This window comes from Erinaceus europaeus, chromosome 9, assembly GCF_950295315.1.
Source record: "Erinaceus europaeus chromosome 9, mEriEur2.1, whole genome shotgun sequence".
NCBI lineage: Eukaryota > Metazoa > Chordata > Mammalia > Eulipotyphla > Erinaceidae > Erinaceus > Erinaceus europaeus.
In genome coordinates, this window is record NC_080170.1 from 111982514 (window position 1) to 112001371 (window position 18858).

General features: G+C 42.5%; 1 protein-coding gene across 3 annotated transcripts in view; it reads left to right on the forward strand.

Moving 5' to 3' along the window:
- Positions 1-18858, forward strand: part of DGKG (diacylglycerol kinase gamma) — a 273168-nt gene that overhangs the window by 244476 nt on the left and 9834 nt on the right. For all 3 annotated transcript variants that reach the window (XM_007519772.3, XM_007519774.3, XM_060198557.1), the window contains one exon: positions 10772-13063. In XM_007519772.3, the coding sequence (XP_007519834.1) occupies positions 10772-10870 (99 nt within the window). In that variant the 3' untranslated portion in view covers positions 10871-13063. The remainder of the gene's footprint in view (positions 1-10771; positions 13064-18858) is intronic.

The window sequence follows — 18858 nt, forward strand, 5'->3', positions numbered from 1 at the left end:
CTGGTAAGGCTGTTCTGGCAACTTTTGGAGCCATGTTTTGTTTTTGTCTTGTTTTGTTTGTTTGCTTGTTTTAGCTTCGTTTCTTTCTTTCTTTCTTTCTTCCTTCCTTCCTTTCTTTCCTTTTAAGATTTACTTATCTGTTAATAAGAGAGAACCAGAGTGTCGTTCTGGCACACAGGCTACAGGGAAATGGACTCAGGATTGCCTTCTCACCAGCATAAGGAGCTGTGGTTATTATCATCATCATCATCATCATCATCTTTATTTACTGGATAGACACAGCCAGAAATTGAGAGGAAGGGGGGAGACAGAGAGGAAGAGAGAGAGAGAGAGAGATACTTGCAGCACTGCTTCACCACTTACAAAGCTTTTCCCCCTGTAGGTGGGGTCTGGGGGTGCAAACCTGGGTCCTTGTGCATTGTAACATGTGCACTTAACCACGTGCACCACCAACCAAGAACTGTGCTTTAAAATATTTACAAATATTAATAAACATTAGTCCAGTTAATTTTCTTGGCCCTTAAAAAGGGTCACATACTCCTAGGAATTTAGTCTAAGAAAAACACAGGTAATCAGAAGACAAACAGAAATTGATATGTGAGAAATGTCCATTTTACATTACTCATAATATCAAAAAAAATTTTTTTTAATTACCTAAAAACCGAGTGTACAGGTTAAGGGTTAAAAAGTTTATGTGAGAGTCATCAAATGATTGAATATCACCTTACGTGGATACACAGTTATATTATAAATGCTTGCAAAATAACATGAAGTGAAAATAGTACATTAAGAAAGCTGATTCCAATTTTACTAAGAAACATATAGAAACGTACTGAAAAAAAAATACACACCTAAAAGTTAATAACCATTATTACCCTAGCTTATTTTTACATTTTTCCATATTTTTTCCAATTTTCAAACACAAACATGTATTTATTCATGCTAATAGCTGCATGTGTACTGAAATACATTATTAAAAGAGCTTGCCTTGGGCTTGCAGCATAATTTGAATCTTACAATTAAGAATCTTGTTTCATCCAGAATAAGATAATAAGATTTCAAAGATGTAAGGGATTCTAATCACCTAATTCAGTGATTCCCAAAGCTGAAGGTATATCCATGGAGGACTTTGAAAGCACAGATTGCAAAAATAATAATAAGAAGAAGAATAAATAAAACACAGATTGCTACATTGCTAACTTAGTAGCTCTGGATTCCTGAGAATTTGCCTTCCAAAAAGTTTCCAAGAGATGCTCATGCTGTTGATCTAAAAGGATCACACTTTGAAAACCTTTTTCCATTCACCAGTACATTCCAGATGTCTGCACCCTTAGTAAAGCCAAATTGGGCATGGTAGAAAAAGTCCATGGTAGAAAAGATTTCATAAAGTCATATGAAGGTCTTATTAAGATCTTGGGGAACTCCAAAACAGCCAGAGTCTGAAGGTCTGTGTAGTCCCCCTTCTCAACTCTGCCAGGCTTGCTTTGAAGGAACGTGCCTTGGGGCTGGCAAAATAGCTCCCCCACATAGTGTACGTTGCCACGTGTGTGCAGCAGGTTCAAGCCCAGCTTCTGCCACATTAGAGGAAGTTTTGGTGCTATGGTATCTATCCCTCTCTTTTTGTCTCCGTCTATCATCTATCTCTGTATCTGAAAAAGTCAGAAGGGTACCGGGTGGTAGTGAACCCGATTAAGTGCCCACATCACCATGCATGAGGACCCAGTTTTGAGCCCCTGCTCCCAACCTATGGGGAGGAAGCTTCCTGAATAGTGAAGCGGGTCTGCAGATGTCTTTCTTCCTCTCTATCTCTACATCCTCTCTCAATTTCTTTCTGTCCTATCAAATAATAATAATAAAGTAAACTGAACTGGTGAATCTCCAGTGACAGAAATAAATATACCTTACAGGGATATTCTTTTGACTTTTTTTTTTTTTTTTGCCCCAGGGTTATTGCTGGGGCTGCATGCCAGCACTACAAATCCACTGCTCCTGGTGGCCATTTTTCTTTTTTTATTAGATAGGACAGAGAGAAATTGAGAGGGATGGGGGAGATAGAGAGGGAAGGAAACAGAGACACACCCGAAGACCTGCTTCACTGCTTGTGAGGTGACCTCACCTGCAGATGGGGAGATAGGGGCTTGAACTGGGGTCCTTGTGCAGATCCTTGTGCTTTGTACTATGTGCGCTTAACCCGGTGTGCCACTGCCCAGTTCCCTTCTTTTGACTTTTTAACTGTTACAAAGACTTACTGAGACTTTTTGGGTCTGTGTCTGTTTACCTCCAGCTGAAATCAGGGTAGACTCATACACTTCCATTCAGTGGCCATTTTGCTGGGTATGTTCTGAGTCATTTGCCCTGAGAAGGAAGTCTGTAGGAAAGTCTCTCAGCTAATTGCTTTTTTTTTAAATATTTTTTTAATATTTATTTTTTTTATTTGTTCCCTTGCTATTGTTGTTTTATTGTTGTAGTTATTATTGTTGTTGTCGTTGTTGGATAGGACAGAGAGAAATGGAGAGAGATGGGGAAGACAGACAGGAGGAGAGAAAGATAGACACCTGCAGACCTGCTTCACCGCCTGTGAAGTGACTCCCCTGCAGGTGGGGAGCCGGGGTTCGAACCGGGATTCTTATGCCAGTCCTTGTGCTTTGCGCCACCTGCGCTTAACCCGGTGCGCTACAGCCCGACTCCCAGCTAATTGCTTTTTTTAAAGTAACAAACATGTGTTAATTTGTGGAAAATTGCCCCCAAACACCCTCCCCAAACACACACTCATGAAATTTAAAACCATCACCCATTTTCAAGGAATAGCATATCAAAAATCCTGTGAATTTTGAGCTATCACCTAGGAGTTGGCCATATCAATTCTCTCTGAAATAAAGCAGAAAACTAAAAATATGGGGCTACTATCCCCCTAGTACTTGCCAGGCATCTTAGAAAAGTTTTTGATGTTATGAAAGGCTTTTAGAAAATTATAGATACTTTTAGTTAATTGCTACACCTGCCCACCTATCAGAAAAGTTTGGGTTCTAACTACAGAAGTGTGTCATCCTTGCTTATCATTGAAGGCCAAAAAGGCAGGCTTAGCCACATCCAACTATCCCCCCTAAAATGGAATCTCAACTGCTTAACCCATTAGCCTCTCCTACTTTGGAGATAAGGGAGTAAGCCACTGACATCTTCTTGACTTGAGATGAGTCTCTGATTTCGCAACTTCTTGCCTCTCCTGTCTGTGAATACAGTGAGCTCTCAGTTATCTGTCGTACTATCGTCCACAGATCACTTCAAAGTCTCAAGCTACCCAAGATGTCCAAAATCCTATCCTATCAAGATTTTAGTCAAAATTGCTGAGAAACCAAATGGGAGGGTTTTAAGTTTCACTTCCTCCTCTTTGCCCTGGAGGTGCTAACAAGCACATAAATAGCCCAGTTTAAAGAGAGAAAAAGGAGAAACAAGAGACATCTATCATCTGGGTGGGGGGTGGGGGAGAAAGAGTGTGTGTGGGGGGGTGGTTCACTCCATCAAGAGGAAATACAGGCAGTGCACCAGCTGTTCAACTCTTGCCTCACACACAGCCTTGTTGGCTGCCAGCACATTCCTTCTTCGGGTCACTATTTCCACCGCATGTATTCTGAACAGGCATTGCACTAGCTCGGGAAATAACAAGGTGAGTATGATTAAGTTCTTCCCCTCATGGGATTCATTGGCTCAGGAGTGAGAGAAGTCTTACCACAAGAAAATGTGCTATAAATCATGTGCATCAGACAGTGCTCGGTTACATGGCAAGGTGCTGCCAAGTCCCCTGCTATACCTCACTTCCATGAATTTTGCAATAAGCTTAGTGCCCCGTGACACATAACATAAACAGTATGGGATTTGTTCCCCCTTCTAGATTTTCAGGCTGGTTGAAACCAACATGAAAATCATTTCAGCTTCCATCACCCAAGTTATAGTTATACTAATTCTCTATAAAGTCTTTTATTTCCATATTATATTTGGATTGTTTTCTTATATTTTGCCACCAGGGTTTTTACTGAGTCTTGGTATTTGCACAGTGAGTGCACTACTCCTGATGGCCACTACACCCCCCTTTTTTTTTCTCTTCAAGAGAGTGAGAGATAGAGGAGACAAAGGAAAGAAAGATAATCTGTAGCACTGCTCCACAGTTACTGAAGTTTGCTCCCTGCAGGTAGAGATTGGGGGCTTGAATTTAGGTCTTCACACATATGTGAACTCTACCAAGTGCACCAACACCTCCATATTTTTTTTTAATGAAGGGGTGGGTGGTGGCACACATTACAGTACACAAGGACCCAGGTTCAAGTCCCCAGTTCCTACCTGCAAGGGAGAAGCTTCACAAGTGGTGAAGCAGTGCTTCAGGTGTTTTTTTGTTTTTGTTTTTGTTTTTCCCTCTAGGGTTATCGATAGGGTTTGGTGTCTGCACTATGAATCCACTAGTCCACTTTGTTGCCCTTGTTGTTATTGTTATTGTCATTGTTGCTATTGCTGTTGTTGCTGTTGGATAGGACAGAGAGAAATCGAGAGAGAAGGGGAAGACAGAAAAGGAGAGAGAAAGATAGACACCTGCGGACCTGCTTCACCGCCTGTGAAGCAATCACCCCCTGCAGGTGGGGAGCTGGGGGCTCAAACCGGGATCCTTGCTCAGGTCCTTGCGCTTCACGTCATGTGTGCTTAACCCAGTGTGCTACTGCCCAGCCCCCTCTGCAGGTCTCTCTCTCTCTCTCTCTCTCTCTCTCTCTCTCTACCTCTCCTTCTCTTAGTTTCTCTCTGTCCTATCAATGAAGGTGTAATAAACAAATACTTAAAAAAATTAAATTAAATTAGTTATTTAATTTTTTTCACCAGAGCATTTATTACAAGCTCTGGTTAATTGTGGTGTGGAGAACTAAACCTAATACCTTTAGTGTCTCAGGCTTGAAAGTTTGTTGTTGGGCCTAAGTGGTGGCACACCTAGTTAAGCGCACATGCTACAGTGTGTAGGGACCCAGGTTCAAGCCCCTGGTCCCTACCTGCAGGGGAAATCTTCATGAGTGGTGAAGCAGGTTTCTCTGTCTCTTTCCCTCTCTTATCTCCCCTACTCCTCTCAATTTCTCTGTTTCTATCCAATAATGAATAAATTAAATATCTTTTGAAAAAATTTTTTGAAAGTTTGTTGTTATTTTGCATAACTTTACTCTAACTCCCCAGCTCAGTTCCCCATCCATGTCTTTTTCTTCTTTTATCTTAGGCATAATACTTTTAAACCTGGCTTATAGTAGCATTCTCAGGTTCCTCCTCTTCCCCCCCACCCCTCCACCACACACACACACACACACACACACACACACACACACACACACACACACACACACACACACGCATACCCTGGAGAGTCAGCATAATAGTTATGCAAATGGGTTTCATCCCTGAGGCTTTGAGCTCCCAAACTCAGTCCCTTGAGCCACCATAACCCAGAACTCAGCTGAATTCTGGTAAAAATTGAATAGAATAAAATAAAATATTATCCCCAGTGATGACAACCCCACCCCCATTTTAGCTGGCACTGAAAGCAGCTGTTGAATAATTTCCCTCAAATTTATTTATTCAACATGTTGTTTTTAAATGAAAAAGTTATCTACCTCGCTGGCAGTAAGTAAGGAAATGCCAGACAACTACAGGATGATTTCATGCATATATGGAATATAAAGAATTGAAATACATGAACTTAAAAAAAGAAATACTGTATATAATATGTATAGGTATATACACACATATATGAGCATATATATAGTCAACCTATATCTATAACATTGGGAGAACTATGGTGGCTATCATTGGAAAGGAATCAGGGCACAGAACTTTGGTGGTAGGAGTCGTGTGGAATTATACCCCTATTACCTCATTATTTTGTTAAATTACTAATAATATATGTATCTTTTTCTGCCTCCAGGATTATTGCTGGGGCTTGGTGCCTGCACTACAGATCCACTGCTCCTGGAGACTATTTTTTCCCTTTTGTTGCCCTTGTTGTTTTATCATTGTTGTTGTTGTTGTTGTTATTATATTGTTGCCATTGCTGTTGTTGTTGTTGGATAGGACAGAGAGAAATGGAGAGAGGAGGGGAAGACTGAGACAGGGAGAGAAAAATAGACACCTGCAGACCTGCTTCACCACTTGTGAGGCAACCCCCCTGCAGATGGGGAGCAGGGGCCTCAAACCGGGATCCTTATGCCAGTCCTTGCGCTTGGCGCCATGTGCACTTAACCCACTGAGCTACCGCCCGGCCCCCAGAAATGTATTTATTAAAGAAACTTTTAGGGTGTTAGGGGGTGAGTATGTATGTTACCATGGTTGAGTATGTATGTTACCATGTGCGAGGACCCAGGTTCAAGCCCCTGCTCCACACCTTTGGTGTGTGTATGGGGGGGGGGTGAGTTTCACACGTGGTGAAGTAGTGCTGGAAGTTTCTCTCCTCTCTTTTTTCTTTTTTTTTTTAATTTTTAATTATCTTCATTTATGTATTTATTTGACAGAGACAGCCAGATAGTGAGATGGAAGGGGGTGACAGAGGGAGAGAGAGGGACAGAGGACAACTGCAACACTGCTTTGTCACCCCCAAAGCTTTCCCCTGTAGGTGGGGACTGCGGGATCAAACCTGGGTCCTTGCACATTATGCGCTCAGCCAGGTACACCACTCAGCCTCTCTCTCTCTCTCTCTCTCTGTCTGTCTGTCTCTCGCTCTTTCTCTCTCTTTTACTTGCCTCCAGGGTTATCTCTGGGGCTTGGTGCCGGCACTAGGAATCCACTGCTCCTGGTAACATTTTTTATTTTCATTCTATTGGACAGGACAGACAGAAATTGAGAGGGGAAGGGGAGATAGAGGGGAGAGAGAAAGACACCTGCAGACCTGTCTTACCACTTGTGAAGCATCCCCGCTACAAGTGGAGATGGGAGAGGGGCCTTGAACCCAGATCCTAGAGCAGGTCCTTGCACTTAACGAGCGCACCACCACTCAGCCCTTCTCTTTCTTCCTCTCTATCCTCCATCTCAGTTTCTCTCTTTGTCTATCCAAAATAAAAATAAATCTTTTTAAAATAAAGTTATCCACCTCACACAGTGCCCCCCTTTAAAGCCCCACAGCTCCTCCCACCTGTATCTCTGTCTTCCTTTCTGCTCCTTTGCTCTGTCCTCAGCCAGTTCATATGTGAGTCCTCTACCTGATGCTTCCCTTTCTCTTTTCATCTGCGATCTTCCTTCCCTTCCTTTCAAAACTTAAAATGCTTTCTGATTACTCAGTCCACTCTGTTCACTCTCTGATACCACTTGGTTTATCCCACGCTAATTTTGACTTGGTGGTGGAACTCTTTTTCTGAGAATCCTTATTCTCTGTGGTCACACTGCCATTTCTGATCAAGGAACAGCTGGGAGGAGGAAGTCATCGATTCTGCTTCTCCCCACTCCAGTGAAAGAAGAGAATTAGTTAGCAAACTGTTACATTCCATTTGACAGTTTACAAGCTTTCTTTTTAATTAGTATTTTCAAAACTTATTTATTTCCTTTTTTAAATTTCTTTATTAGGGGATTGTTTTACAGTTGTCAATAAATATAATAGTTTGTACATGCATAACATTTCTCAGTTTTCCACACAATAATACAACCCGCACTAGGTTCTCTGCCATCCTGTTCCAGGACCTGAACTCCCCCCTCCCCAGCCCCCACGCAACCCAGAGTCTTTTACTTTGGTGCAACACACCAATTCCAATCCAAGTTCTGCTTAGTGTTCTTTCTTCTGATCTTGTTTTTCAACTTCTGCCTGTGAGTGAGATCATCCCACATTCATCTTTTTGTTTCTGACTTATTTCACTTAACATGATTTCTTCAAGCTCCATTCAAGATGGGCTGAAGAAGGTGAAGTCACCATTTTTAATAGCTGAGTAGTATTCCTTTGTGTATATAAGCCACAACTTGCTCAGCCACTCATCTGTTGTTGGATACCTGGGTTGCTTCCAGGTTTTGGCTATTACAAATTGTGCTGCTATGAACATAGGTAGACACAAACCTTTTGGGGTGGGTTCCTTAGGTATATCTCCAGGAGAGAAATTGCAGTATCCTAGGGTAAGTCCATTTCTAGCCTTCTGAGAGTTCTCCAGACAGCTCTCCACAGAGGTTGGAACAATTTACATTCCCACCAGCAGTGTAGGAGGGTTCCTTTGACCCCACAACCTCTCCAGCATTTGCTGCTGCTACCTTTTCTGATGTATGACATTTTCACAGGAGTGAAGTGGTATCTCATTGTTGTCTTGATTTGTATTTCTCTGACAATCAGAGACTTGAAGCATTTTTTCATGTGTTTATCAGCCTTTTGGATCTCTTCTGTGGTGAATATTCTGTTCATGTCCTCTCCCCATTTTTGGATGAGGTCATTTGTTTTCTTGTTGCTGAGTTTGGTGGGCTGTTTATATATTCTGGTTATTAGCCTCTTGTCTGATGTATGGCATTAAAGATCTTCTCTCATTCTGTGAGGGGTCTCTTGGTTTGGGTGGGGGTTTCTTTTCCTGTGCAGAGCTTTTGTTGTTGTTGTTGTTGTTCTTTTTTTAAATGTTTTTTTAAATATTTATTTATTTATTATCTTTTGTTGCCCTTGTTTTATTGTTGTAGTTATTATTGTTGTTGTCGTTGTTGGATAGGACAGAGAGAAATGGAGAGAGGAGGGGAAGACAGAGAAGGGGAGAGAAAGATAGACACCTGCAGACCTGCTTCACCGCCTGTGAAGCGACTCCCCTGCAGGTGGGGAGCCAGGGGCTCGAACCGGGATCCTTATGCCGGCCCTTGAGCTTTGCACCATGTGCGCTTAACCTGCTGCGCTACCGCCCTACTCCAAGAGCTTTTTAATTTGATGTAGTCCCATAGGTTTATTCTTGCCTTAGTCTTCTTTGTAATTGGATTCATTTCATCAAAGATGTCTTTAAAATGTATACCGATAAGAGTTCTGCCAATATTTTCCTCTAAGTATCTGATAGTTTCTGGTCTAACATTCAAGTCCTTGATCCACTTGTAATTTACTTTTGTGTTTGGTGAAATATGATGGTTCACTTTCATTCTTCTGCATGTTGCAACCCATTTTTTCCAACACCATTTGTTGAAGAGACTCCCTTTTCTCCCATTTAATAGTCTGGACACCTTTGTCAAAGATTAGATGTCCATAAGTGTGGGGGTTTACTTCTGGGCTCTCAATTCTATTCCACTGGTCAGTGTGTCTATTCATGTTCCAGTACCAAGCAGTTTTAATGACAATGGCCTATAATACAATTTGAGGTCTGGGAGTGTGATGCCTGCAGTTCTGTTCTTTCTTCTCAAGATTGTTTTGGCAATTCTAGGTCTTTTCTGGTTCCAGACAAACATTTGTAGCTTTTGTTCTATTCTCCAAAAAAATGTGGTTGGGATCTTGATGGGGATAGCATTAATTTGTATATGCCTCTGGGTAATACATTCATTTTAATGATGTTAATTTTTCCTTCCCATGAGCATGGAATATCTTTCCACTTCTTTGTGTCTCTTTCTATTTCCTATTCATTTTCTTATTGTGAATATAAGCCATCCTTGCTAAACATTATTGATAGACTGATAAAACAGATGATTAAAGTAACCTTGTTCAAATAGGTCACACTCAAATAGAGGTTTGTTTGTTTGTCTGTTTGTTTGCCTCCAGGGTTATCAATGGGGCTCAGTGGCTGCACTAAGAATCCACTGCTCCTGGAAGCTATTTTCCCCATTTTTGTTGCGCTTCTTACCCTTGTTGTTATTGTTACTGCTGTTGTTGTTGTTGGATAGGACAGAGAGAAAATTGAGAGAGGAGGGGAAGACAGAGAGGGGAAGAGAAAGATAGACACTTGCAGACCTGCTTCACAGCTTGTAAAGTGACTGTCCTGCAGATGGGGAGCCAGGGGATGGAACCGGGATCCTTGCGCAGGTCCTTGCGCTTTGCACTGTGTGCCCTTAACCTACCTTGTGTGCTACCACCCAGCCCTGAGATTAAATATTTTTAAAGCCCTAATATATATATATATATATATATATCAAAAGGGGAAATTCACACGTGTTTTTTGATTGACTTCACATCTACAGGAGAAAATACTCCTAAAATCTAAAACATTTAAAGGAAACTTAGGTCTTCCTTAGAGAGCTAAGAAAAGAGGAGACATCTAAGAAGCTGATTTGGAAAATGTGCATGTAATGTTGTTTGAGTCAGAGATCAGACTGGAGTCTCAAGGTCAACTTTGAGTTACTGGTTGCCTATCTGCACTGCCATAATAGGAATGGCCAGAAACAATGGAGGCAGAGAATGTAAGCTCTAGCCCTTCTGCCCCTTTGTGTGGCCTTAGGCTAATCTAAGACCCAACAAAGCCTTTGACCTTTGTCCCTTTATCCATCCTGCAGAGGGGCTAAGGGAACTGGTCTCTGAGGTCTCCTTGGCTGTGATATTCTGAGAGTCTATGAATAGCAAGGACACAAGACAGGTGCGAGCTGATCACCATGTTGGAAGCTCACATTCGTCTCTCCTCGGTGTTTCCGCCCCTCACTTCCAGTTGCCAAACTCCAGGCCCAGTTAAGATTCAGTTGCCAATTTTGAAACTGTTCAAGGACAGTTGTCTTTCTGCATGAGGTTCCCTCCAACCCAAGCTGGCTTTCTCTCCTTTCTCAACAGCTCATTCTCTCATAGACTATTGGGATTTTCATGCCACTAATTCATGTCTGCTTTCATGTTTGCTTTCAGATTAAAATTACTCACAAGAACCAAGCACCCATGATGATGGGGCCTCCCCAGAAGAGCAGCTTCTTCTCACTGAGAAGGAAGAGTCGTTCAAAAGACTAAACATTATGCCAAGCACCAGTCACACCAAGAGAGAAAACAAGAAACTGTAAAACACTCACACACATGTGCACACACACACACTCACACACATGTGCACACACACACATGTGCACACTCACACACATGTGCACACACACACACACTCACACTCACACATTTCTCTAACCAGTGGAAGTAAAACCACCCTCCAAGAAGGAACCTTCACCTAGCCATACAGTCTTTCTATTTCAAGAATTGTTACACCCCAACAGAACCCTGTGTTTGGACTTAGAGCCCACCACCAGGTGGTGGTCAGCTCATGGGGTAGCTTCCACATTCCCAGGCCTAAGTGTGGACCCTCTGAGGCTAAAGGAGAAATCCTCCTTTCTTTCTACGTGTCCTGCAAAACTCACTCATGGGAGTATACAAGAAGTAGGTTTCCTGCCTTCCATGAAATTGGATGTGGCCAAGGGAGAGAACTCCTGCTCCAGAGAGGTTGCAGAGACAAGATGGCTTCCATCTCTCAGAAGAATCCTTGGTAGGGCTCAGCAAGTACACACTGGTTTCTTGGTTGTCCTTCAAGCAACAATTTCTCCCAGAACTTGCTGAGGAAGCAGAATGGCTGTGAAAAGCTGTGTTTCCATTCTTGGTTCTCCGCTCCTGTCAGTGGGCACTTGTTATTTTCCTGAAGCCTCCTCCTGGTGACTGTATATTTGTTTAGAGACAGCTCCAAGAGCCCCCAGAGCTGCCGGCAAGGCACACCTTAGATGTGGTATTTATTTTCTTAGTTCTCTGAACACCTGGGAGGGAAAGCAGAGAAACTGGGGTTTATTTTTCAAATTGGTGTCATAATATTGTATAAAAAGGGAAGAAAAAAAAACATACATCCCCCTCCCCCCACTTCGTTCTTTTTTCTAGCCAAAGTGTGTTTCCTGTTTGAGCTCCAAGCCCTGGGAGCAGACTATTCCTGAAGGCAGAGAAGCTGGGGCCTTTGGCTGAGGAGACCAGACAACACAGTTCTCTCCTGCCTCTTTGCACCAGCTGCTCCCAGAGTATAATCTGAAGGCCCTCTGATGGTCTTATCTGTGTGTACATATGTGCAGTATATATATTTATATACATAATTATTTATTTACCAATGAACCTTTTTTTTTATTGAAAAAAAATATATAGTTTAGGAACAGAAAGTGACAAAGAAACAAAGGTTCTTATGCCCCCCGTCCCCTGTTCTACCATTTCATTTCCCCATGGTGATCATAAGGCTTAGAGGAAATGAAAGTTTCTCCTTAGAAGAAGAAGAAACAGACTATTCCTCCTGACTGGATCCTAAAAACAGTCATGAAAGATATTCTGGGTGGGATTTACTCATTTGTCCGATGAGAAAACTGACTATTTCAGAAATGTCAATAGGTTTCCCACAGTATCTTGGCTAGTATGATCTGGGAAACGAGGCCACTGAGAAGATAATGAGTAAACAAGACAATTCACAAGTCTTGGAATAGGGTCATTTCTAGCCACTGATAAGTGATACAGTTTGGATCCAAGTTGGCAGGGAAGAATGGATGTGCAGCACATGCATGGATGGCACAAACCCCACTTGAGAAAGCAAGGACCTCGCAGTGCTTCTTAGAGTTTCTCTGTGGCCAAGCTGGTAAGAGATGGGTCTGGAGATGAAGACATTACATATCATCATCAGATCATCTCTTCCTGCCACCTCATCATGGCCAGGGCTACAGAGTCACAAGGACAAAGGCACCTTCTGCAAGATGCTGCCAGCCAGTTCCCAGATGAGTCAAGGCAGAGCTCAGTGGGCTTCATGGAGCTGGTGCTGGCTGATTTCCCAAGGATATATCTGTGTAGAGCTTCACTGGTAGAAAGAAACATTTGCATTAGCACTTTTGTTCCCTTGGGTCTCCATCCCTCTCTGAGATTTCTCAAGAGGAAGCCTGGACCTCTTCAACATCTGTCCACTGAGTTTAATCTGGGTTCTTTATACTGAGGTAGATGCTATGGACAAGGAAGGGAAAATAGAGATTCTGTGTATAAATTGATCCTTACTCTGAAGGAAGTAGTCACCTAGGACCATCTAGGATGGAGATCTAAGAGCATCTTGCCTGACCTAGTAGAGCAGAGCACTGGACCAAGCCACATGAAGCATGTCTTCAATGGTGTGATTCTTGGTGATGGAACCAAGAAGCTCCCGAATGGCAGCAGGTAATATTGTGGAAGTTACTTATTTTTGAAACAAAGGCAGTTTCAGATTTGGGGCCACTGATTCTAAAACATGTAAAGAGACTATTGCCTGTGTTGTGTTCCAGTCTGACCCTTCAACATTGAGGCTGTTGAGACTTGGCAGTATCAACAGGTAAAACTGATTCTCAAAGATTCACAAGTCTCCTGGAGGGACCCTGAAGAGACTGGCCCCCAGCCCACTCTGTGCTAGTGTGTAAGACTTGTAGTTTTGTTGGAGAAGTGTGTCACAAGTCAGCCTTAGAGTCACAGAGTATAAAAACTGTAGGGGAACTGCACTTCCAGTTTCTTAGCCCCAGTAAGTCCCTTTTTTTGTTTGTTTGTTTGTTTGTTTGTTTGTTTGTTTAATCTGACTTTACAATTCATTCCTTGCCTAGTAAAAACTGTGGTTCCTCACTCTAGAGTAACTCTGTATACTGCTTCTCTCAGTTTGGTGGGGAAGGTGTTATTACCCCCAGTCTTCATAATGAGGAAAAATGAGGCTTCATAAGGTTTGGTGACTTCTCAAATCCACACATTTAACCAGCCAAGGGAGAATCCAATCCATTCTTCCTCATCTTCCTTTTATCCTGACCATGCCTCAAACATGTTCTCATCTGCCCTCATTCTTCTACTCCACTAGCAATAAAAAGCTTGAATCAGGAAGTTCTAAATACACTGTGTTGTCCTTGGACAAATAGGCAAGGAGTTATATCTCATAATGCCTTGGTCTTTCTGGGCTTCCTCCAGTGGGCTGAGAATGGAGATAGACTTAGTGGGATGGTTATATTTCAGGTCAGAGACCAGCTCCTCACAAGAGAATTCTTTCCACAGATGGAAACGATATGTTAAAATTGCCAAATAAATTAGGAAATACTTGGCAGAACCTGGAAGAGCCTCCAGACTGGCGTTACATAACATGCATATATACATTATACATATGCACATTATATAAGGTGACATAGTACTTAATGTGCTGTATATATTATGTAAATTACATATTTGTGAGTAATCATGATAAATATAGAGAACCACTAATCACTTTTTTACACATAGTCAGTGACAGATTAGGAAGTTACTTTGCCAGGGAGTCTTAAAACTTACTCTCTCCTGCTGCTTTGGTTCCAACTCCTGCCAAAAATAATTGCATCAACTTTTCCCATCTCTATCCCCCACTTCTCTTGGCCAAAACCCTCAGTTACCTCCTGTCCCAGTTAGGCTGTACCTTCCTTGGAACACGACCACAGTTCGGATCCATAAAAATAGAATCACAAAGATAAGAAGCATCCAGACTCACAGATTTCCTAGGTCACAGGTCTATCTCTCAGCACTGCCAGGTATGGGGGTGCCTAAAGCTAATAATAAAAGAGAGAGAAGACAAATAAAGAGGGAGGAAAGCTATCAACCCTCCAAGGAAGGAAACTACATGGTGTGCCTTGGCAGGCAATCCCAGGATCTAACAATAAGAGATCAAAAAACGTATCTCAAATGTCTTGTCTAAGTCCCCACGATATATCTACTAGTATCATTCCTTAAAATGTGTTTCACAAAAAAAAAATGCATTTCACAAAATACTAGGCTCCATAAAATGCCCTATGACAGAAGAGCTCAATGGTTAAACACAAGGTCGCCTTCTAGTAGACACTTGAAGGGCCTTGATTGAAAGCTCTCAGTAAAGACCATTAGAGACCTTCATTTGCATAGCAAAAGATTAAGAAATGCTGTTTCACCATTCTTTTTTTTTTTTTTTTTTTTTTTACCAGAGTACTGCTCAGCTCTGGCTTATGGCGGTGTAGGGGATTGAACCTAGGACTTGAGAGCCTCAGGCATGAAAGTCTCTTTGCATAAGCGTTATGCTGTACCCCCACCCACCATTCTTTTTTTTTTCTTTATTGGAGAATTAATGTTTTACAGTCAACAGTAAATACAATAGTTTGTACATGCATAGCATTTCTCAGTTTTCCACATAACAGTACAGCCCCCACTTCCCCATTTCTTCTTTTTGTTCTTGATAGAGAACTAACCATCCTCTATAAAATGTCAAAAAGCACTTTTCCTAGAGCATGAAGTTGCCATTCTTCAGAAACTCTTGCTAGTTTTTTCTCTGTGACTGTTTTGACTTGTTTTTCCCCCCTTCTATATTTCTTTGTTCAAGAATCAAGGGTCTGGAGTCTCTGTCCCCTGAATGGAGATATTAGGGGGCATGTAAAGGGAAAACATAAGTGCCAAGAATCAGACTTCATCTGGGTCACTACAGAGAACAGAACCAGCTGACCTAACGTGAACAGCACTGCCTCATGGGGAACTGATTTATGAACCTGTGTATGTAGAAAATGCCTTGACCTGGCTTCAGCAGAGAGCAGCATTGAGAGCTCTCTACCTTGTCCAAAAAGCTGCTGAAGCTATTTTTGTAGACACCACTGTGAGGTTAATAAGTCTGTTACTTCCTTTGGAATGGTGTGTCTTGTTGCCCTCTGTTTACTGAAATAGTGAAAAATGTCCCTGTCCCATTTCTGCATCAGTGGGTACTGGCCCATTATACCAAGCATACATGTGGCAGGGCCAGACGCATTAGCACCCTCCGTGGTGGTGATCAGTTTTTTAGTAGCTATGAGAGTTTTTTAAAAATGAGTTATAGGGGCTGGTCAGTGGCGCACCTGGTTGAGCACACATGTTACAGTGCACAAGGACCCAGGTTTGAGCCCCCAGTCCCCACCTGCAGGGAAAAAACTTTACAAGTGGTGAAGCAGTGCTGCATGTGTCTCTCTGTCTCTCCCCCTCTCTATCCTTCCCTTCCCTCTCAATTTCTGGGTGTCTCTATCCAATAAATAAAGATAATTAAAAAATGAGTGATAATGTTAACAGATTGAGACTTTGTGTTTCTAGTGTGGTCCACATCACCAGTGTAGAATTCTTCTAGTCACACATTCCAGATCTGCATCTAGCTTGCAGTAGCAAGGAAGAAGGAGCTACCCTCCAGGGCAACCAAAAGTGACACTTCTTCTTCTAGCGTTTGCCCTTCTTCCATAGCCAGTCAACAGCGTCAGGTTGAAAGCTGTCAGGAGCTGCTTGTTGCTGGCTTTGAAAGTGACTGGGATCCATGTGGATTCAGTCGGCTAGGAAGGATCGTCAGTTTCCCCAATGAATGGGTACTCATGGGATGCACCAAGAGAAGGTCGATCCAATGCATCCCAAAGTGACACTTTATCAATAGGAGAGTAGACTTGTGGAGGTTTTTACATGAGGCTACTTACTCCCTTGAGCTCACCTTGCTATCCCACCACCTTGAGTAGATCTTTCAGTGTTTACTGAAAGAAGACGATGAGAAGGGAGATAGGAAAGGAACTTCTCGTTTATTGCTTACAGGGTGGCATTGTTGTCAAGGTATTTTCATGCATGCTGCCCCTTTTAATACTCAGAACAACCCATGATATAGACATTGTCCTTATTTTACAAAGAAAAAAAAAGTTCATAGAAGGGCTGTGCAGTGGCACACCCAGTAGAGAGCACACATTACGGTGCATAAGGACATAAGGACGTGGGTTCAATCCTCACTTGCAGAGGGGAGCTTCACGAACAAGTATTGCTGCAGAGGTCTTTCTCTCTCTCCCTCTCCCTCTCTCCCTCTCTCCCTCTCTCACCACTTCCCTCTCAATTTGTGTCTCTAGCCAATAAATAAATAAAATGTTTAAAAATAACAGTAATGCATGAGAAGGTGAAGTTGCCAGGTTAAAGAGATAGCAATTAGTAGAGGAAAGACTTGACATGGGTCTATCACCATCTACAACATTCTTTTTTTTTTAATATTTATTATTTATTCCCTTTTGTTGCCCTTGTTGTTTTATTGTTGTAGTTATTATTGTTGTTGTCGTTGTTGGATAGGACAGAGAGAAATGGAGAGAGGAAGGGAAGACAGAGAGAGGAGAGAAAGATAGACACCTGCAGACCTGCTTCACCGCCTGTGTAGTGACTCCCCTGCAGGTGGGGAGCCAGGGACTCGAACCGGGATCCTTATGTTGGTCCTTGTGCTTTGAGCCACCAGCGCTTAACCCGCTGCGCTACCACCCGACTCCCCATCTGCAGTATTCTTATCTATTTCCAACCCTCCTATCATCCTGAGTGAGATTACAGTTTGTGTCGACAAATTGATCTTCTATCTGCATCTCTATGGAAGACCTTCCAGTGCTTGTTCAACAGCTTCTGTGAACAGCTGGAACCCAAAACCTCACTCACCCTTGTAAGCCAATTGGCAGCCATCCCTTCATCCAGATTCTAGCTCTATGGGACTCATTTCCCAGGGCCTACACAATAGATCTGTTCATCTGAGTGGGAGCGCAGCAAGCAGCCTTCTCAGATTTAAATGCCATGGTCAACAGTGACTGCCCTGCACAGGGAAGGAGGACTGGGGTTGGAAAGGGAGCCTCCAGCAAGAAGGCTCTGCATGTGATCCTCATTAGTGCTGGGCGTGGGCTGGGCCATCTGTGTTCCACAGGAGAACAGAATGGCAGGCTGCATTTCACATGCCAAGACATGCTATCTAATAGGATGATCCAGAGAGGCATCTTTCCTCATGGGCAGCTCTGAGAAACTTGGGACACAGAAGAGCAAGGGTTTTTAGCTGCTTAAAGTCTAGCCTTGCTATCAGCTCAGACTTCATGCCCCTGGTACTAGATAACAGGCAGAGTTCTGCAACCTCACCAGGTAACAGAAGTCCTTTAGATGGAGTCTAAGATGAGCCCATGCCATCCTGAAATCTCTGGGTGCAAGGATAAGTGCATTACAGCAAAGCATCGGAGTTTGCAGCTGAGCTTCCATCTCTTCTACATGTCAGGAAAGACTAGATAGAAGAGACCATTATTCAGATGCTCATTGCAGATTCTAGAGAAGCAATCAGAAAACATGGAAAGTCGCAGCGGGTTAAGCACAGGTGGTGCAAAGCGCAAAGAACCGGCGTAAGGATCAGGTTCGAGCCCCCGGCTCCCCACCTGCAGGGGAGTTGCTTCACAGGCAGTGAAGCAGGTCTGCAGGTGTCTATCTTTCTCTCCCCCTCTCTGTCTTCCCCTCTTCTCTTCATTTCTCTCTGTCCTATCCCAACAACTACAATAACAATAACCGCAACAATGATGGAACAACAAGGGCAACAACAACAAATAAAATAAAAGAAAAGAAAAGAAAAAGAAAACATGGAAAGTGACCCTAATGGGTTAAATTAGGAAATGCAATTTGGAAGTAGAGAAAAACATCTATGGCAATCCAGTATAAGGCATATTGTAGGTAATAAGTTTGTTGAATTAATGAATAGCTAAAGTAACTTATCTGTTCTGCTACCCTGGAATGGGTTATGGAAGAGGGAGGGGTAGAGAGGATGAAAGCTTTTTAACTAACAACTCAGGAACTTGAAACCACAGGATGTAGAAGGAGCTCATCGGGGCCTTTAACTATCCAGACATCTGTTGAGTGATGGATACAGCTAAATATGGATCATCAAAGGACTTTCTAGGTCACACGGAGGGCAGCTTCATGATTCAAAAAAATATGAAATTCAACTTAGAAAGGCAGAAATATTTGTGATCTACTGCTCAGAGATCATGTCAGAATTGACAAAGAATAAAAAGGCAGCACAAAAGCAAAGTTGCAGCACAGTAAGAGATCCGCATAATAAGATAGACTCATGAGATAAAAAGAGAGTGGGAACTTGATATTTTAGTAGATTTATTTGGACAAGGTAGATGAGTATGAACACTTACAGTCCAAAAAAGGACTGAGAAATCATTAAAAGA